Source organism: Pagrus major, chromosome 23 (genome assembly GCF_040436345.1).
Source record: "Pagrus major chromosome 23, Pma_NU_1.0".
Taxonomy (NCBI): domain Eukaryota; kingdom Metazoa; phylum Chordata; class Actinopteri; order Spariformes; family Sparidae; genus Pagrus; species Pagrus major.
Window position 1 is genome coordinate 3,119,599 of NC_133237.1, and position 21,576 is coordinate 3,141,174.

At 44.2% G+C, this 21,576-nt stretch overlaps 1 protein-coding gene across 3 annotated transcripts; it reads right to left on the bottom strand.

The window, feature by feature from the left end:
- Positions 1–374: 374 nt before the first annotated feature.
- On the bottom strand, positions 375–18,002 carry LOC141019597 (homeobox protein Hox-B8a). Of its 3 annotated transcripts, XM_073494563.1 has the most exons (4): positions 17,570–18,002; positions 11,926–12,155; positions 11,793–11,822; positions 375–407 (listed from the first exon to the last, which is right to left on the bottom strand). In XM_073494563.1, exons 1-4 carry the CDS (start codon positions 18,000–18,002, stop codon positions 375–377), a joined length of 726 nt encoding a protein of 241 aa, XP_073350664.1. The 3 variants fall into 3 exon arrangements, with proteins under 3 accessions (XP_073350664.1, XP_073350662.1, XP_073350661.1); XM_073494561.1 differs by lacking the exon at positions 375–407 and having other exon boundaries at positions 11,716–11,810; positions 11,847–12,158; XM_073494560.1 differs by lacking the exon at positions 375–407 and having other exon boundaries at positions 11,716–12,158.
- Between the last annotated feature and the right edge of the window lie 3,574 nt (positions 18,003–21,576).

Below are 21,576 nucleotides of genomic sequence, written 5' to 3' on the forward strand. Positions count from 1 at the left end.
AATCTGACAATGCATCATGCAGGTTGGTTTAACCAGCTTATTTTATTTGGAGACTATACTACCTTGTCTTTAGCATATATTATATTATCTTATATTATTTCATATTATATTATATTATATTATATTATATTATATTATACTATATTGTATTATATTATAATTAAAAAAACTAAACTGCGGTAAAACAAACTAAATTGATGACAGTTAGCACAAAATGCTCAATAATAAAATCAAATGCTTGTAAATGTGTTGTGTTCATACTGGCTGCTGCTGGAGGATGAAACGTGACTGAAGGGCAGAGGTCACTTCTGATATCGCTAGTCAAAGCTAAAACACTGTTTGTTGTCTTAAAGTGTCCATTCCCGTCATCAGTGTCACTCCTCCTCCTCCTCCTCCTCATCCTCCTCCTCTTCTTCTTCAGCAGTCGGTGTCGTTGGGGAGCCGCTTTCGGTCATCTTGTTCTCCTTCTTCCACTTCATCCTCCGGTTCTGGAACCAGATCTTGATCTGCCGCTCCGTGAGGCAGAGCGCGTGCGCGATCTCGACCCGCCGCCGCCGCGTGAGGTACCGGTTGAAGTGGAACTCCTTCTCGAGCTCGAGAGTCTGGTAGCGGGTGTAAGTCTGCCGCCCGCGCCTTCTGTCGCCACCTGCACACACAAACACACATATTTCCTGGTGTTTCTATGTAAGTCCTTACTTACTCCTTGTTGACAATTAATTTCTGTCTTTTATTTTTTTTAACATAGAAATTCCCAGAACATCTTTTTTGTTGCTCACGGTTTAAAGTGGAGTGAAATAAAATGCGTATCTCTAGCATCCAATATCATGGAAGTGCAAAAGGCAAACATGGATGAAATGCTTTTTTTTTTAATTGAGTAAATAAAATATATTATAAAATATAGATGGTCATTTAAAATAATGAGATTCTTAGTGAAAATTATGAACTAGAATTGTGTGTTTTGGAGTCACAACTAGTCTATGACATAATACGTCAACAGTTTTACTTGCACTTTTTACTAACCTTTAAGTTTAAAGTCATAATTTTGATATAGTGGGCTGAGTGCAAATTTTGATTTACGTCATATAATTTGACTTATCACAGACTACGGTTTTAGCTTAATGTTTAGGGTTGAGGGTTGAGAAAAAAACATTTTTAAAAAACAGAAAAATACTCATGATGAGTAAAATGCTAACATATTATGTCAGAATTCTGATATGATATGTTAAAAGTGGGACTTCGTGGAACCAAATCACGAGACTGTGCAACAAAGTGTTCTGTGTTCATCTCCCAGCAGTCTGCAGCTGGATCAGGTGCTCCTCAGCTGGAGAAAAGGGACTGGAGCCTGTTTGAACTATTGAATGCTATAAAGCCATTACACCGTTGCATTTTTATTTTTATTTTGATAACACTCATTTTGACTCAAACTAGTCTTTTTAGTTTTGGCATTCCTAATTCTTCCTTGTTGGTTTGTTGCCTCCCCACATGTCTTCTGAACAGTAGTCAAACTTTGAACGTGTGGTGTTTCAACATGTCAACAGTGAGCTGAAAGGTTACTGTGAAACATGGAAGTGCTATTGCACATCAAGCTGGCTGCTACAAATCACTGAATTATATGAGATATCATGTATTATACAAATCTAATGCTGAAAGTGAAAAGTGTATCATAGATAACAGTTTACCTCATTGTTACTCACTAATATTTATTTCCTTTACATTTCTAAAATTTTCAAATAAGAAAACAACCTATAATCTGAGCCTTACAGTCATTTTCTCTATATTAGTAAACGTTTTTTTCATTAAACAAATTATGAATTAAGCATCTCTACTGTCTCAGTTATTATAATCATTTATTTTGCATTGAGTTCTAAAATAAATGAATGTATAAATACTCTTAACCTCTAAGTCACATGTCTGTGTGTTGGTGCTGCAGTCCAGACCTTGTAGCCACTTGTTGTCACCTCCACTTCCTGGCAAACACATTTGACTTGTGGCCGTGTAAACACCGTAAAGCAGTTCCTAAATGATGTGGTTAAACTGTGGGCTCAGCTGCTGTCTGTCTGGGCCACAGTTCAATATTTACCTCGTTGTGTTTAGCCTTAAAGGAGATGTACATGGACTACATAATTAAAGTGGTGGAAAAGAGTGTGATATGTGACTGACTGTGGTTGCTGATGAGCTGTGGACATGCTTCCGGAAGCAGTTTTCCTCATGTTAGCAAAAAAAAAAAAAAAAAATAGCCATGTCTTCTCATGTGAAATGTGCACTGTGTTGAGTAAGACCACAGAAACCATGTTGACCTTCGGTCTATATGAGGTCACGCAGCGCCTGAAGGTTAAAGAGAAACTGGGTCACATTTTCACAGCTCAGAGGTCGACTGCCGGCCACACAGACATCTGAACCTCTTTTCTATGGTGATTTTTTAAATACATTTTTATAATCACTATTAATAAATGGTGAGTTTATAGTTAAACTTTGGTTAATAGTTATTAAACTGTTGACAAACAATGAAATTAAGCAATTGTTCATTGTAAAGTTACAACTAATGGTTATAATACTTTGTAAATGGTTCATTGATATTGTGTAGTTCATCTAATAAAATTATTTGGATGTCCAACTGATGTTTATTAATCTTCACATTTGCTTAATAAATGGTTTATAGAGGATTTCCTTGTTAGTTAACAGTGAAATAACCATTAGCTGCAGTTTAATTAACTAGATTTACCATTTATTAATGAAGGTTAGTATAAAGTGTTAATGATAATTCTATCTCAGCATTCTTCTTTAGATAATCAGAAACTCTCTGTAACAGTTGAACTAACCCTTTAAGGTTTGGGGCTTGTGCTACATTGCTTCTCTTCACACCGTGGAATCTCTAAACAGACTGCAGGTCATCTGCGCGGCAATAAAATGCAATGACCAGCCTGTAAAGAATCAGCCCGGGCATTGTGACTGTTTGTGTGGACTTTAACAGCATTAGCTGGTGTTGTGTGAAAGCTCATAAATGTGTGAGGGAAGATTTTCTGTTAGAGTTCTCACAGGACTGGATCATGAGGAGATGAGAGGAGTTAAAACCTGACACTGCTGCTGTTATATTTCAGGACAGGTTCTTTGTTTTGTCTTTTAAAATGTTTTTTTTTATATAATTATATTTAGCTTTTACATGTCTAAATGCTTGCTTTGGCAAAATGTACAGTGTTAGTCATGCCCATAATGCCAAAACACAGGAAATACAGAGCAGTTTTGTGTCATCTGAAGAACAATTCTTCAATCTAAATGTTGTGACTTCTGTGATCATTACAGCCCACTGCAGCTGAGCTCTATTTAGGGGCAGACTGGGAGATAAAACTATGATTTTTATGACATAAATCTCAGTGATATAAATCATCAGCCCCCCTGACTGTCTGTTTTCCAGCTGTAAATGAGCTGAAGGACAAAAATGGATTTACTTTGATTTGATATTGATTTTCAAGCCTGCCACAAAGACTACAAGCTTTCCATACAGACAGTGTCCTGGCTGTGATTTGACACTGCAGGTAAGAGCTTTATCACACTCACTGCAGGACTACTACACATATATGACAAGGGCTGGAACTGCTACTGTGGTCATGTGCTCTGCATTCCTTCTGGGATATGAAGTTTCAGGAAACTGTGAGGAACTTATATTCTGCAAGTTAAATCTTTACACTTTGTATTGTGAAGGTTGATTCCAGTATTTATGTTTTCCCAGCAGTGTGAAACAGCATTTAGACCCACTTGTCGAAAACTGAAATGTAGAGAAAATATAATTTGTATCACTCTAACTGATTAGATAAATGAAAGCTATGAAAATATGGAGGAGAAGGTGGATGGGGCACTTGGGGTCTTGACCTCAGTCCCTCTAAAATGCCTGCCTGTGGTTCTTTTAGGGCCAAGACTTTAAATGTACTTAACTTTTGATAATGAATGTGTACTGTGTTGTTCAGTGTATTTCTGTCTGTGTATTTCTGGATGAGTTTGTGTGTCATCGCTGTGCTGCAGTAATAAACTCAGAGTAATGTCAGAGAGGATGATGAAAAAGCTTTCAATTTGAAATGGCTGTGGGTTTGCTTACTGTTTGCTGTTACTCTCACTGTCTCACACACACACACACACACACACACACACACACACACACACACACACACACACACACACACACACACACACACACACACACACAGTTGATCAAATTATAGCAGATCTAATAACAGGCAGAGTCTTGGAGACATGTTATTCTTACTATTATTTTATGAATCCCTCCATGACCCTTTGGAGTTAATTTCTATGAGTTACCAAATACATATCAGAGGAGAGTCTGTCACAATTAATAATCAACATCAGTAAGAAATTGTAAACAATAATAATAATAACAACAACAACAACAATAATAATAATAAAAATAATAATAATAAAAGTTGATAGTTATTTGACTGTTTACAAACAATGACATGCTTTATAAATCATGTATTAAAGAACTGTTTACAACTGATGTTTATAATACTTTTTCTTAGTAAATAATTTATACATCATTTCAACAGTCAAATAATTATTGACTAAAGTTTAATTAACTATTAATGTACATTTATTAATGATGGTGATCATAAAGTGTTACCAGAAAGCCTTATTCATAAGCAGGTAGGCCTATTTATTTATTTGTTAGTACACTTCCACTGACTCCCATTTGTTGGAACTTTCATTTAATGACACCACATGAACTTGCCATTAATTTGTTTATTCTGTTTTCTTTCAATTTCTTTCTTATTCACGTCATAATACAAATAAAAATATGACGTCAATATACCATGCTTTTCCCCTTCTACTATATTTGGTCACAGAATTAAAAAATGTCTCGCAGGATCACATTATGAAAACGCCGCTGCTTTAAAAGCTTCAGTTACATTTCCATCCGCACAATCATGTTTCTGCTGGCAATGTCTCCACACTTTATTGAGGACAGCACTCTGTATGTGTGGGTGACTGAGTGTCAGCGCCGGGGAAGTGTGTGTGATTAAGTATGTCTAAGTATGTGTGCGTGTGTTTATCTGTGCGCCACTTCCCTTTGCCGCACAGCGAGGTGATACTTCTTGGTTGGTGTGTGTGTGTGTGTGTGTGTGTGTGTGTGTGTGTGTGTGCGCGTAAGTCTGTGAGAGAGAAAGAATTCATCTCCATTGGTAATATTTTTCTGCTCTCGCGCTGTCGGCCGTGATTTATTTGCGCTCGAGCTCGAGTTGGAATTTTAAGGCAATCAACAACAAGAAGGGACTGTATTGTGCTCTCTCTCTCACACTCTCTCACTCTCTCTCTCTCTCTCTCTCTCTCTCTCACACACACACACACACACACACACACACACACACACACACACACAGGGCAGGATGTTACATAAAAACACATTTATAAAACAAAGTAGTGAGTTAGTGTGTTCATATATGTGCACATGCGCGTCCCTGTGAGAGCTCGAGCGCCTCCTTTAATAAGCCCTCGTGTGTTTGTCTTGTTCACCGGTTGTTAACGGGAACATCCGGGACTTCTCCTTCCAATCATCTCCAATGCCTTGGACTGGAATCGGATCTAAATTAAAATCTATGAATTCATTACACAAGCTGGCTGCTTCGACCCCAACACAGCACCACCCTCCACTCACTCACACACACACACACACACACACACACACACACACACACACACACACACACACACACACAGAGAGAGAGAGAGATAGAGGTTTACATACATCATACTTACCACTGTTTTATTTTTATTTCATTTTCTATGTTCCTGAACTAACTTACCCTGCATATCTTTATATAATAAAATTGTTTAGTACATGTTCCCTCTCTGCTCTGGTTGTCAGAACAGAAGAGAGTCTTAATGCCTGAAGCAAATCAAGTAGTTATTATGCTATTCTTATTTTACACTCCCTTTATCACACACACAGGGCAGTGGGTGACGGAAATTAATGAGGAGTTCTGTGGCGTCGACGAAGCTGTCCAGTACCTGCCAGGTTTCTGCCGATGAGGAGGGACCTGATTAGTTACCTGACCATCTTTAGAAATTGACCGGGTTTCCTACACTAAACCGCTCAGATTTACGCACACAAACCAGGCGACCTAAAACTACACGCGCGTGCACGGCCTCGCCTAAGTCGCGCACTAGTGGACAATATCTCATGTCTCCTGTCAGATTCCACGTCACTGTTTTTGAGAGCACCGTCCCCCTTCACTTTTACGCGAGTTTACGCACGAACACTCTCGCCATATTTCCCAGTTTTTTACGCGCAACCATTCAGTGTTTTAGCGCAAATATGTGTCTTTGTGCTGTGTCTGTTTGTTGTGCTTCGAGGCTCCAAGGCCCCGCATCTATTCAGCATCCAGCCCGGTTCTATCGCACAATACAGCTTTTACAATCGGGGGAAAGGGCAGGCATTCAGAGATCAAAACCCATCTGCTAATTTATAGTGTTTATAGTATTAGCGGATTGTGGTGACAGTACAATAGCACAATGGGCTTTCAGTGAGCCAGCTAGCACTGAGAGAGAAACACCAGACTGTCAGGTAGGAGAGGCTGAGCTGAGCTGAGCCAAAAACTCAAAAAGAGGGTAAGGAAGAAGACTTTCTCTGGAGGTTTTCTTCAAACAGTTTGGGATAATACTCCAACCTCCCTGCGCTCAACTGTCCCCTTCTTAAACACAATACCACCTAATGAATATTCACCAAGTCTTAAATTATGGTTTTATGGAGGTCGCAGAGCCATAAAAGATCTACAAAGAGAGAGAGAGAGAGAGAGTTGTAAGAGTGTAAAGTTGTAAAAAGTGACAGAGAAAGAGACAGACAGGCATAGTTCAGCTACCGGCAGTGGCCGCTGCGCAACCGGGCCAACAGTTTAAAGAGCGTTTAACGTAATTACCACACACACACACACACACACACACACACACACACACACACACACACACACACACACACACACACACACACACACACACACACACACACACACACGCACAAACACAGATCCCTGTCATCATCCCCTATTTCCTAACTATTGTTAGTAAAAACACCGCCCCCCCTCCCCACCTCTCTCACCTGTATGCCTCTTTAATGACCTCATCACCTCTCATAACTCTTCCATCCCTCCTCCTCTCTCTCCTCACCTGAGCTTCTCATCCAGGGGTAAATCCGTAGCCCCTCCTCGTGTGACTGGAGCTGCAGCTGCTCCGGGTTACTCTGCCTCCTGCAGGCCGTCTCAGGGAGCCTGGCGTTCAGCGAGCTTAGCTGAGGCCGACCAGTAAACCGCTCCAGAGAGGAGCACATCGGCCCGGCTCCCAACGCGCTGCACGCCCCTCCTGAGAGCACTTCGGCGGGGTTGAAAGGATGCGCGCCAGGCGGAATACTCCCGCTGCTCCGGTTCAATCCCGAAAGAGACAAACAGAACGTTGAGGAAGAAGAGGTGGAGGGAAAGGAGGAGGAGGAAGGAGATGAAGAAGACGAGGAGGGAGGTAATGGGAGCCCCCCGCTCCCTCTCCCACCGGAGACATGGAGGTGATATCCGCTGGAAACGAGGGCGCATGAAGAGGACGCGGCGGGACCAACAGAAGGAGAGGACGGGAAGGGAGAGGTTGGAGAGTCTGTGAAGAGCAGAGCGGAGCAGCTCGCCGCGGCTTGTTGATATTTGGAAAACAGCGCGTTGGCGAAGTCGAGCGAACTCATAATTTGGCGCCGGTGATTTGTAGGCCCGGGGCGCTTTAATGTCGACTTTTTACGAGGCACCGTGAATTATTGACGCGGTATTACTGTCTAGATTTACACCAAAAATCACCCCACCCCACTGTTCTCCTCCCCTCCCTCCCCTTGCCTCGCGGACCACGTGACCTCAGGTCCATGTGATGTCAGGCTGCCCAATGGCCGCCGGGGTTTCCCTCCGGATGCAATATTATAATGGAAGAAATTAGCTGCAGACCCGCAAGGAGTGACACACACACACACACACACACACACACACACACACACACACACACACACACACACACACAACATTCTATATAATCTATACATTCCAGTCAATACGCAGCAGCTCGGAACGTGTCCACTAATCACCGAGCGCGAGAAAACAAAACGGCTGAGGCTGCTGACAACATCCCGCTCAGACTTAAATCTTTACTGCCCTGCTTGCCTGGACAGAAGCGGGTTAAGTCGTGCGCAAAGCGCGAAAAAACACCATTAGGTGATATTGATCGGACTTGGAATGGAATGACGCTCGACACGTGCGTAAAGATCCAGAGAATACCAAAAGGGCTCAAAGAGGAGATGGATTTTCCCTGCTTCTCTCAAACTACGTCTTAACTTAACCCATACTAGAGACCACACATGCAGAAGAGAGGGTCCCACACAGCAGAACAAAACAGGCAGTTGTTTGCTCATATCGCACCGCTGCTGTTGACCGGTCACTGCAGGCTGCGTGGATGATGAAGACGTGTAATCAAGCAGTGAGGGACGTTTATGGAAGCAGTCAAACGTGTCGGTTCAAAAAAAAAAATCTTCATTCTGCAATAACGCGCACAGTGAAGGATCGCAGCTGCTGCGTTACAAGAGGACGCATTCCGCTTTAATTCAACTGATGAACATGAACATAAAGAATTACAGGTTAATATTTCTTTCCGCTGTGTCATGGTTCGTGGAATATTAGAGCTGTACGCTCGGCAAACAAAACTGGAAAGTGAGTGGGTGTTGGAAGCAAGCGAGGGTATTCATGTTTAGGTGTTTCAGGGAGGAGACGCACTGCTGAGTCCATTAAAAAAGAAAAGAACAAGAACCAGACGACACACATTTGATCATAACTGGTGAGGGCCGATATGTCTGCATTCTCCATGCCATTCAAGATGTCTCATCTCCGTCTTTGAGTTCAGGTCTGATTAGTTCAGGCCCCTGCTTTGGGCAGAGGAATCTCACCTGGCGTGCAGGTGCTAGGCTCTGTGTTTTGTTCCGTACCCGTGACGTTGACCTTTTTCCGCCACGCAGCACTGAGTTCATCGAGATAAAACCTCCGAGCTGAGTGTAATGTTTAACAGGCCAAAGGGGAATTATGCGTGCGTAAAAACCCACTGATTTGTTTTTCTAACTGGAAGAACTGGAAGGAAGGACAGGACAAACTGTATGAACCCTAAATATGTGTGTGTGTTTTGTAATTTTCACTTTACTGTTTTACTTTTGCATGACTTTTAATTTTCAGACACCGAAAATTAAGTGGGCAACGCTCGGATGTGTCATGCGTAAAACCTCTCGTCCTCACGACGCCATGAAGTCATATACCTTTCCAAAAAGGCAAGTGTCATGTCCCCGTTGTTAAGTCATACAGTTAGAACAAAGGAGCGTCGACTTCACCGTGCTTACATCACATGCCCGCTCAACTGTTTAAAGCTTTTTTTTCCACATCCCACTGAGCAGATTGGATTAAACAACAAGAACATCGTTTTGTCTCTCGCACAGAACAGATTCATATGTGTACATCAAGGAGTTAACAGACACAGTGATGCATATGCAGCAGAGAAGTCCAAAACAGCAGGTTTAATTTGTCGACTCAGTGGATGCAAATACAAAGTTGGATTACCAACCTCCAAGTTCATTAGTGTCGATTAGCTCTCGGTTATTTGATACAATCTGTGAGAATTTGCAACACTAAAGCACTAACAAGGGAAGAGTTTGCCTCAACGTGTCGCCTTGTCTTTTAGATGATAGCTTTCACTCCTTACACTGCGCTCACATGGTGCAAATTCAAGCTGTGTATACTGTTGAAAAGAAATCTCTGTGGTGATTTCTCGAAACGAGATCGTTGCATTAGCCCTTTAACTTAAGCGGGGCAGTCAAAGATGAAACCTAGATGAATGCTTCTCTTTCTAAATTCGTTTGTTAAAACGTAAATACAGCAACAAGAAGATGGAGAGCTCTACAGCAGCGTTGTCAAAATGCAGATATCGCCTTGTGTGAAGTGTGCTTTTTATCCACTGCCTGTTCGGTTATTTCTGCATGGTGGAGACAGCTCGGGGTGTTTGTGAAGCCTAGCTGTGTGTCTGAATGACCCTCACACCCAAACTGCACACACTTCCCATCGCAGCGTTTCCAGCCCGAAGCTCCTCCATGTAACTTGTTATTTGGCAGATATTTGGTGCTTTGATATGACTGCAGAATCCACACAAACGTCTCAGAACCAAGTGTATGAAGATATACAGTATATGCATGTGTAAATATGAATGCTGAGTGTGTTTGATCTCCCCAGATGGAAACAATCCGTCCTCATCGTGATGATGATGGAAGGCAGTGTAATGGTGAATATAGAGGCCTGTAATAATGTAAGTGGAGGTAGAGGACCAGGCCATAAATAACGTGATGTTTGGATAGGATGTGGATTGTGGGGTGTGTGTTAGTGTGTGTGTGTGTGTGTGTGTGGGATGGGGCGGCGACTGTTGTTTTAAGTGGAGATTTCCGAGTCCAGGCTTAAATGTTTGGCCTCGTGAACTGAACGGTTTTATCAGTCTGGGTGCTGACAGGATGTACAGAGAGGAGAGAGAGAGAGGAGATGGAGGAAGGGAGTGGGAGAGGTGAAGGAGGAAAAAGGGTGAGGGAAAGGATGGAGAGAAAGTGTGGATGAAAGGAAGGGAAGTAACTTATCTTCGTTTCTGTCCCCTCGTGTTAATCAAATATCATCGAGGAGTGTCAGGCTGATATCTAACTGCTTCTTAACCGATAAGTGAGTGAAAATTAGTTAAACAGTACAATGAAACCAGCCCTAAAAGCCATCACTGACTCATTACACAGCTTCATATTAAATGCAACATTTTCATTTCATTTTTTCCTCGTTTTTATTTTTATGAATGTTCTCTTTTCTTTTAATCTGCAATGTGCGCATGCTTTTTACCCAAAAAAGAGAAAAAGGAAGACAACATAAAACAAACACCATCGATCAAAAAACGAACTAAAACGAGAAACGACAATTAGAGTGTGTAAAAAAGAGACCCGACCTACTAAAACGGCATAAATAGGCAGTTTCATGTTGTTGGAAATTTCATTAATTGCTACGTCATCATCATCGTCATCATCATCATCATAATCAATCATTGCCATAACAACAACAACAACATAGAAGTGAGAAGTACAGTAAAAAGTGCACCATCATCATTTTTTAACTTAAAAACTATACAGCTGCCAAAGATAAAATTGTTAATGATAAACTTCTAACAATATAGAAATGTTTCCACAATAATTGTTCCACAAAGAAAGGAAGCTATCGTTTTTCTTTCTTTTTTTTTTTTTTTTTTTTTTTTGTTTCTTTTAAACACTAGAGTAGACTATGTTTGTTTGACTTGGATTGATCCACCCCCGCCCTCATCGATTTATTTTTTTAAAGTTCACTTTCTTGTTTCATTGCGTCTTTTTTTTTCTTCTTCTTCCCGCGGTTTGTACAGTCAGCAGACAGAGGCGCGAGGCCCCTCCAGTCCGTCCAGCTCGCCAGTCGCCATTTTGGAGACACAAGTTCCTCTCCATCGATTGAATCGTGGAGACAGCGGGGCAGTCCAACGGCCTCAATTAAGACGAAAACAGTCCCCCACCCACCCTCACCCACCCTCACCCCATCCTGTCCAACATTTACAGCTTCCTCGTCCCCCACCTCTCCCCTCTCCCCCCTAATTTCAACGCTTTCCTCCCTACATTTGCTTGTGGGTTTTGTCGTAGCAATCCTCATTCACGGGGGCCTGTGACCCCGCCGTGGCCGCCACCGAGCTTCCTCCTCCTCCTCCTCCTCCTCCTCCTCCTCCACCTCCACCACCGCCGCCACCCTCTCCACCTCCCGATCCCGCTCCGCCTCCGCTTGTGCTGCCATCCCGCAGCTCCTTCTCCCTCCTCTCCCTCTCCACAGCCTCCTGCTCGCTCTTGCTGCTGGGGAACTTGTCCTTGTTGTTCTCCTTCTTCCACTTCATCCTCCGGTTCTGGAACCAGATCTTCACCTGCCGCTCGGTCAGGGCGAGCGCGTGCGACACCTCGATGCGGCGTTTCCGGGTCAGGTAGGGGTTGAACAGGAACTCCTTCTCCAGCTCCAGGGTCTGGTAGCGGCTGTAGGTCTGCCGGCCTCGCCTCCTACCCGCAGCTACTGGGGGGGATGTGGGGTGTGAGGACAGGGGAGACACGGGACAGGAGGGACATTATTAGAGGCAAAATATTTTTACATCATTATCCTCTCTACCTCACACTTTAAAGGAAAAGTTCACCCAAAAATGAAAATGCAATCATCATCTCCTCCCCCCATGCTGATGGGAAGTCAGGTGAAAACATTTCTGGAGCTTCACAGTAATTTTCCTACACAACTGAGGTAGCTAGGGACTAAGACCAAAAAAGGGGGGAGGAGGTAATAATTGAAGTGCAGCATGGCTACCACAGGAAACAATTTAAAAAATCTGAGAATCACAATTTTGATATTTTATGACAGGTGATTACACAAGTAGTACACGCCAGAACACTTTGATCCCCAGGGCCTGGGCACATACATACGTATACACAGTGTACATGCATAGAAATATTTCCTTTTTGTGAAATTGATGACGTGCCTCATGTTAAAAAGAGGTGACACTGTCAAATCATGTGATCCTCCTGTGTGTGACTGTCATGTCCAGGGGTCCCATCAAGGGGATGCTCTCTCTCTCTCTCTCTCTCTCTCTCTCTCTCTCTCTCTCTCTCTCTCACACACACACACACACACACACACACACACACGCATACACTGAAACACAAAGTCTTCAGACTCGATCACACCGCACCACCAGCCAACTAAAGTCATTAGTAAAAAAAAAAAGAAAGTGAGCTCCTTATATAACACAGACTAATCCACCGAGCACTTACAGAAGTGCACATGAATATTTGATGCTATAAATACATCGTAAACACTTTAAAAGGAAGCAGGATCCCGCACAGCAGAGATGAGGACAGAGATTGAAGCGCAGCCTCTAATGACGAACAAAGACTTTTAATTAAAAATGGTGCAAACGATGACAAGTGGAGATAGAAACGTTATTTCCACACCAACAGGTAATCATTTACTCTGCTCCTTCTTTGTTTCTGTTGTCGCAGCTTTGAAAGCAGCGCAGACTGGAGAACCCGGTGCAGACGCAATATAAAATTCATAAATATTTAATAAAGGTCAGATATTTCTGCACACAGGCTGGACAAGCATGGGGCTTTTTTTTTCTTTTTTCAAATTAATAACCTGTGAGACGGTCTTATCCACCTGACTTTAATGTTCCAAGAGAGGACCAACAGATGATGCCCCTTGCAAAATATTTTATTGTTCATATTTCATACGCTTGTACCAACAAACTGGGTGATGCTATAATTGTAAATAAATAGCCACATCTTTCATCTTGGGTGGCATTGCTGAAAACATATAAACCTTAAAACGAGTTATTATTTATAAAAAGATTGATGTGATAATTAACTAATAACTAATAAAAACTACATTTACTTCAGCATAAAGAGGGCGAATGAAACTGACAGGTTTAACCCGAGGAATCCTGGCAGCAAACTTTCGACAGTTTACACAAAGAGAGGACATTTGCGTAAGTGATTGTATTTCCATAACGCTGTTTGTCTTCCTCTTTGAGTATTGTGCCGTAAAAGGAGCTCTGCGCCACGGACAAAACATGCCAGTGATAATAAAGCTTTGAAGCACAAACCGCTGCTCCTAAATGGCTGATCTGAAGGGAAATTCTGATTTTACATGACTGGCAACTTGAGTATTAGTGTTCATAACCCTGGAAGCAGAGAGCAGCGGAAGAACGCAACACGTTATAATGGGCCTCACTGATAAACTCATAGTGAATAGTTTGTATTAGTTATTTGACTTTTACCAAATGATGAAATGCGTCACAAACCATTCATTGACTCTTATAAGTGTCGTAATCATCAGTTACAATAAACAATTGTGTAATAAATTGTTTATAAAGCATTCATTGTTTGTCAACAGTGAAATAACTATTAACCAATGCTTAATGAACTATAATAAACTACCATTTATTATTGATGGCTACTATAAAGTGTTACCAAAAAATCTAACAGCCACACACACACACACACACACACACACGCGCGCGCGAACACACCCTCGGCAAAGTTTCTGGATTACATTAAGGTAGAGGACCATGACTGCAGCGCATTACTACTGTAATCACATACGAGTCTTATACAGTCTACATCCACTCCGATCACATTATATAAGGCCTGCAGGTTACGGCTGAAAACTATCTACAACATCCATTATATATCCCCCATAAAGCAAAGACCAGCTCGATGCTCTCCATGTTAAAGACGGTGCTGTGACTCTCATGGATTCCCACATACTGTCTAGTTTCTGTCTGCGGGCACAGAGCTGCTTTTTATGGTCAAACAGCCAGAAGAAGGAGAAGAAGAAGACAAGGAAGTCTTTATGGAAATGCATGGACTTGTAAGTGATGTAAATGTCTTGTATGTGTTATCTGTCACAGGGCTGGCGCCGTGATTCCGTGCTATAGGGACTGACGGGAAGTGGGCGCCACATTCACCGCTGTCACCAGCCGTGAATTAAGGGAAATGAGAAACACTTCCCTGGATAAAATGACAGCACGGACGCTTTGATCCGACGAGTTTCAGACGGAGCAACATGCGTGGGGAATTTAACCCCCAACCCCGGCTGAGTCAGTGCACTGCACGAAGTGTATGCAGACACAGCACACCTTCCACACACAGCTGACATGGATCAAACAGCTACATCTGAAGAATAAATCCTGAAAGTGTGCAGTATTTATTTGACATTTTCCTGTTTAAGCGTCAGATGAAGGATGGCGTGCTCTTAAATGGTCTGAGAAAATGACACAAGGCTTGGGATTATGAAACATTTTCAAGACCTATTACATATGAAACCTTTACGAAGCCAATTAAATAAGCCCTAAACAAATGCATGGCAGTCGGCAGTTGACATTTTGGAGGAGGGAGAAACGAGGTTTCCACTCGAAAGCAGATGTCAGTGAGAGGCCGAGGCAAAAGACACTAATAACATTACAGACATACATTTCTTCCTCGACCTAATCACATTTTAACCTCTTTTTCATTGGAGAGTCGTATGGAGAGATTAATTTATCAAGGTTCCCAACCTCAGTGGTTAAAGTGGTAAAACGGCTCATAGTCACGAGTTTGGAATCAAACTCGGATATTAAACCTCCAGCTTGGGGGCTGAGGAGTATTTCAAGACACTTTCAAGAAGTAGGAGCCTCCTTGTCTTCTGTGGTTATAACATAAAAGGTGTGGAGGCGTGGAGGAGGCCATATCCCTCTTTATAAGACAAATTATGAAATGTGCCCCTCGTTAAAGGGGAATTTCTGGAGTATAAACGAGGAGGATAACCGCCTCCGCCGCTGCGCTTCATCCTCCCGTTTCACCCACAAAAGACCGTCCGCCTTTTTCTGCTATTATAACTAATATATCCCCACACTGAGCAACGATAATATCCCATCAAACCGTGCAAGGGTTGTAACTGCGTGCGTACAAAAGATTCTCGGACTTCCCTGGTTTCCTGTTTTGACTCGACTTTTCGGCCCCCGTGTGATCAGAGCAGCCTGCACCCGAGCCGGCACGCCGTTAAGACCATGTATACTGTTAGAAAAAACTATTAATCATGGGACTAATCACTGCCATCGTTGGTAAAGAAAGACTCGAGCCCTTCAGGAGTGGTTCTCAGCCCCGCGCCTGAGTGCGGCCGCTCGTATTTAAAGCTGGGAATGATTTGAAAAGCCGGTACGCACACAGGGGAGTGAGGGCAGACAAGTGCTATGAAAATATAACAGAAGCTTTAAAGATGTAAATTATGACAATTTACAGGCCGCATGCACGAGGAGTAACACACGCACACACTGCTGGGAGGCACTGGAGAGGAAACACTGCAGGAGAAGTGTCCACAGCCTTATAAAAACGTGCGTAAAGGTAAACTGTCCACAATTATCACTGTTATCTGTAGCAGGTGGTTGTAATGTTAGTGTTATAGAGATGAACAGAAAGCAGCTCGAGGTGAATACAGACCTGACCTGTTGTTGTTTATCATTTTTCTATTTTATGATCATAATCATGAAGCCACAAAAGTCCTGTACAGGCTATAACCCGTCTGCAGCCCCACTTTAAAAAATACAACCGAGAACACAAGCAATAAACTCTCTCTCTCTCTCTCTCTCTCTCTCTCTCTCTCTCTCTCTCTCTCTCTCTCTCTCTCCTCTCTCCTTCTCTCTCTCTCTCTCTCTCTCTCTCTCTCTCTCTCTCACGCACGCACACACACACCTACGAGCACAGCACAAGAAATATGGGCTCAAACAAAATAGGCTACTATACATGTCAATCCATTCACGCTCTCTCTCTCTCCCTGTCTCTCTGACTCTAAGTCTATGTCTCTCTAACACAAAAACACCTCCTCGCATAATCAGCCTCGCTGTGGTTCGAGCCATCAATTACAAACTCGGCTTCCGTATAATGCAAATAATTTTTAAAATCGCTCTCTTTAAAGATTTATAATCTGACCGTGTTGAACCAATCGGGCCGAAATCCATATCCAGTCTGTGTGTGCCACAAACTACACAAAGACCACGAAGAACCACACACACACACACACACGCACGCACGCACATACACACCTTAAATTCGAACCACACGGACATTACTTGTGGGATGATTTTGGTGTTTGAGTCAGCGGATCAGACAGGCCTGCGCGTCCAGAGATCACGCACGCTGTGCAGGCGCTAATTCCGAGTAAAAGTACTCCCTTTTCCCGTGTATCCTCTTTCCTCACACACATGCTCCCCCCACCCTGCTTCAACCCTGTGGGGAACTGGCCACCGTGTAGCCAAATAATCCCGGAGACCACAGTCAAGGCAGTAAAAGCAAAAAAGAAGAAGAAAAAAAAAAGGCAGTAAAAGTTTAACCCGGGTCAAAGCTGCATGTCTAAGACGAGTCTGTGTGACTGGAAACAACTACCTCCAACAACTCTTTCCCATCTGCTCTGAGAGGGGCACTCTCAGTTTTTAGAGGGGCTTCTCATGAAGAGGTCTCTGAGGTTCACTTCTCTCTCCTCTGACCCCTCCAACATCTCTTGCTTTTATTCTGACTGCTTTCCTTTCTCTTTCTGTCTGAGCTCCTCTCCCGGCTCTCCGCGTCCATTCCCCCAATATATGGCCGGGGCAATTAAACCCTAAAGTCATTCACAAGTTTTGGTGCCGCCAATAAAACCATAAACGTGCTTTTGTCTCCCGCTTTGAACGCAGGAAGCCCTGATTGCCCTGCTCAAAGTGCTGCTTTTAAAACCACTTTTCCAACTTTCTTGCGCCGTTTCCTCCTCCCCGTGTGTCTACATTTGCGGTGCTCCCCTCCTGGAGGAGCAGCAGCTCTGCTCTAACTTGGACACTCACCTTCTGGGAGAGAAGATTAAGCTCGACATACTTTGAAGAAGGCTAAAGATAAACAACAAAACCGCAGCCAGTCTTTCCATTTCCTCACCTTGCGGCCTCATCCAGGGGAAGAGCTGCGTCGGTGAGGGGCTCTGCTCGGTTCCCTCCGCGTCCTCGCCGCTGAGCCCCGGCGCGCCTCCCAGCTTACAATCGCTGTACTGGACCAGATCCGCGTCCTGGGCCCCGAAAAGCGTCTGCCGCTGCAGGGCGTCGTATCCGTAGAAGTTGCCCGGCTCGCCGTGGCATGTGACCGCGCAGGGGCTCTGCTGGTACGGGTTGCTGGGCAGCGTGGAGGCGCTGTGGTGGTAGAAGTCCTGGATCTGCGGAGCGTGCTGAAAGGTGGCGCCGGAGCCCGGGCCGTACACCACGGTGGGCCGGCTGCCGGCCAGGTCCTGCGCGAAACCGCACTCGTAGTAGTTCGGACGTAACGAGTCCCCGCTTTTATATTTGGAGAAGAGCGAGTTGACGAAATATGAACTCATCTTTTGTGATGTTGTTTACTGTTGTTTCAGTTTGTGTTCGGCTCGGCAGAGTCACAGTGGGACTGGAGGAAGCTTTCTTTTTTTCTGCTTCTGTCGTGCGGGCTGAGACAGAGAAACACCGACACACACACAGACACGGAGGGGAGGGAGAGAGAGAGTGAGGCAGGTCTGCCGCCGGTGTCGGTGACCGTTGTTGTGGTGCTTCCCCTCACGGCCACAGCAGACGAGCGGTGTGAGTAACGTTAACGGCAGCCAGCCAGAGCGGTGAGAGCCACAACCACCACAACAACAATAACAACAATCACAGCGATTCCATAAAATCTCCAGCGAAGAAGAAGAAAAAGAGGAGGAAGGAGAAGAAGAGGGAGAAGAAGAGGAAGAAGGGCTCGTGCGCATCACAATTCCGGTGTTAGCGCTGTAAGCGGGAGCCCTGTCGCGCTCTCAAACGGGTTTTCCGTGATTTACTCCTCTGCAAATGAGTTGTTTCATATTTTTTCTCCCTCCCTCTCTCTCTCTCTCTCTGGCTCTCTCTCGCACGCGCACTCTCTCTCTCTCCCTTCCTCTCTCTCTCTCTCTCCTCCTGGCCCCGGTGTGTGTGTGTGTGTGTGTGTGTGTCGGTTTCAGGGATAATTTGCATCTATTATCAGCTCTTCATCCCATTGGCTTTTCCACGCACATAGACGCACGTGCACGAGCGCTTGCGCACGCAAACACACACAGACAGAGATACCACACACATACACACACACAGGCTCTATTACACTTTTTTTTTTCTTTTTTTTGCGCCTGTGCCCGCACGCGCCTGTAAGCCTATAGATGATAGTCTCCCGGCGTCGGCTCCAGGAGCTCCGCGCGCCTGTGGTAATGCAAAGGGAGTGAGAGAATGAAGAAAGAGGAGAAGAAGAAGAGGAGGAGGAGGAGGTGAAAGAGAATAGGTGCAGCATCAAGCGAGACAGGAGGGGAGGAGGGGGGGTAATGAGAATTCTGCCGCTTTGCATCTGATCAAATAAGCACACTTCCACACACAGACACACACACACACACACACACACACACACACACATATATATACACACACACACCAACTACTCTTTCAACCAACCAACCAAAAGAAGAAGAGATGGATTTTTTTTTTTTTTTACTTTGAAGCTGAGATTGAGGTTGGGTGGAGGTGATGGTGGTGGTGTCGGGTGGGTGGGGGTGCATCGCATCGTGAGAGCATCTCTCTCATTAATTGCGCTTTCTCATCCCCCCCCCCCACCCTCATCCTTAAAGGGGAGCGCGCGGCTGCATGGGAGCGAAGTGAATGAGGCCCGAAAATGTCAGGGAGCCTGGGCGAGAGAGGCTGCCACAGACTGGGGAGAGAGAGCGGAGGGGTAGTGCTTCCTAATTGGTATTGGTTTTAACAAGTACTGGCCTATAAATGTAATTGAGGTTTTAAAACCAGTTGTCGGAGCCTTTCTTGTCTTCCATCCCATTCCAGTGACTACTGCTGCTGATCAGGAAATAGACGAGCTCCGGGCCCCTGCACGCATGCTTTCTGATCATCGTATACTTTTATAAATATGATCTCCATAAACATGTGAGGAGGACTGGGGAGGGTAATAGACTCGGAGAAAGTGGCTGTAAACGCTTTAACAAACTATAAAGCGCCATAAAGCGGAGGGGCAGTGTTTGCTTGTTTACGTCCTTGCAGCAGAGAAACAAAAAGGGGGGTTTACGACGCGCCCTTTGCGCGACCGGAGGCCGTAAACGCCTCATCCTTGCCCGGTATTTAATTGTCATTTTTGTCGTGTTTTCCATACGGCCGCGGTCCTTCCTGTCTGGGTGTAAGGTTGGGGGGAAGGAGGGTTTTTCTAACGAGGGATAAGTTGTGGAAAGGTTAAGCTCGGCCTTGTAGAACAGCCGGGGCTCGTAAAAGGTAAGATGGTCTAAAGTGCAGCGATTAGCCGGAAAAGAGTCAGCTGTGGAGTTATTTCTAATTTGATTGAACGTTCACGATCAATCAGATATGAACAATTGGGGATGGGTGTTTCTGCAGGTACAGCAGCCCGTGCAGACCCACATTTCCTCATTTGATTCTGGTTATATTATTTTGTTTGGGAACTGTTGTGTCTGATTGCGCGCACACATCAGCCAAATAAATGTGTCATTACCCGAATTTAATTTATTTAGATGACTCTGACACAAGAGGCCTAAATGTTGCCAGCACCCGGCTGAATTACAGACTGTGTTGTGGTAAATCAGCTGATTGTACGCCCGACTTTCTGAGGAGTAATTGCCGCAGTATTTTCCCAATTTATTACCCAGAATATGATCTTATTGAAACTTCAGCGCGCCGTGTTTTACACCTCCAATAAAGCGTTTGCTTATGAAATCTGTTGTCTGCATGGTGATGTGAGATGTGGTGCGCAAGAAAAAAAAAAGTCACATGTTCCTTTTCCACGCGCCTAAACCGTGTTCACACATCACCGCGGTCGAAGACAGACCAGTAAATTAGGAGACAGTGGATGCTGCAGAAAACACACTTGGACAAAACAACAAGTGGCCTCAATGGACGTTAGAGACGTCGTACACAAATGAGTCCACACTCACCGCGGTATATCTGGCGCAGGAGGAACGTCTAAAACTGGATTTCAGCCCTCGCGTTTTTACGCGTGTCGTCCACTGCCCCGCGTCTACACTAACTCAAACACATTAACACAGGAGTAATGAGGCCGCAGTAGCAGCGCATATGAAGGTGTCCGTGTATCCTTGTATCCACTGGTTGTAGATATTATCCACATGTTACCAGAGGAAAAATGTGTCAGGTACCAAGTAAGGACTTCCCGTACAATAAATCCCTGCACCCATACATGCCTGTATGTTAAACAGAAAGCGGTGAAGCTGTAAGAGGCCTTGGTGAGAATTTTTGCACCAAGAAAAATAAACAAATCCTGGCAGCCTATACGTATCCTGCACGCCTATGGGTTATTATTTTCCAAGGCCTCAGCCCTTCCTCTTCATCCCCTGTAGGCTGTGGAAATGACCTGAGACTGCCTCAAATGTCAGGATGTTCTAAAGCAAAGTCAAAAAGTGGCCCAATCACCTCACTTCTTCTTGAAAATGCCCCCTTTAAAACACATTAAGAAGAAAAATACGGCAAGTTTAACCCCCGTAAAGGAGCCCATGCATGTGCGTGGCTTCCATAAAGGCAGGCGAAGCCTCGGGCGAGGCGCGTTTCATCGGTGGAGCAAGAGCGCCATCAAGCGGCCGGTTGCAGAGAGGCCACACGGGGGGAGTCGGCCTGTAATGCGGCTTTATGGTTGTATTAAGTGCGCACATAAAGCTACATAAGCCGCTTTAAAATCAAACTGCGTGCTGTAATCGGAGGCCAGATGTGATGGTTGATTTGGGATTTGTGGGAGAGAAAAAAGAAGAGACTGAAGACAGACAGATCTGCCGCATGGAAATGTGTGACTGTAAATATAAAGGAACAATAATCCTGATACCTTTAATGAGCATTTGTATGTATTTTAATCCCATTGTTGGACCGTCAGGGCTAAAATGTAGAGTACTTTAATCTCCAGAAACA

Coding starts and splice junctions, on each gene's coding strand:
- LOC141019597 (XM_073494560.1), bottom strand. CDS start 18,002: ATGAGTTCATATTTCGTCAACTCGCTCTTCTCCAAATATAAAAGCGGG. Junction 12,159..17,569: donor CCCCTGGATGAGGCCGCAAG/GTGAGGAAATGG, acceptor CATCCCCCCCAG/TAGCTGCGGGTAGGAGGCGA.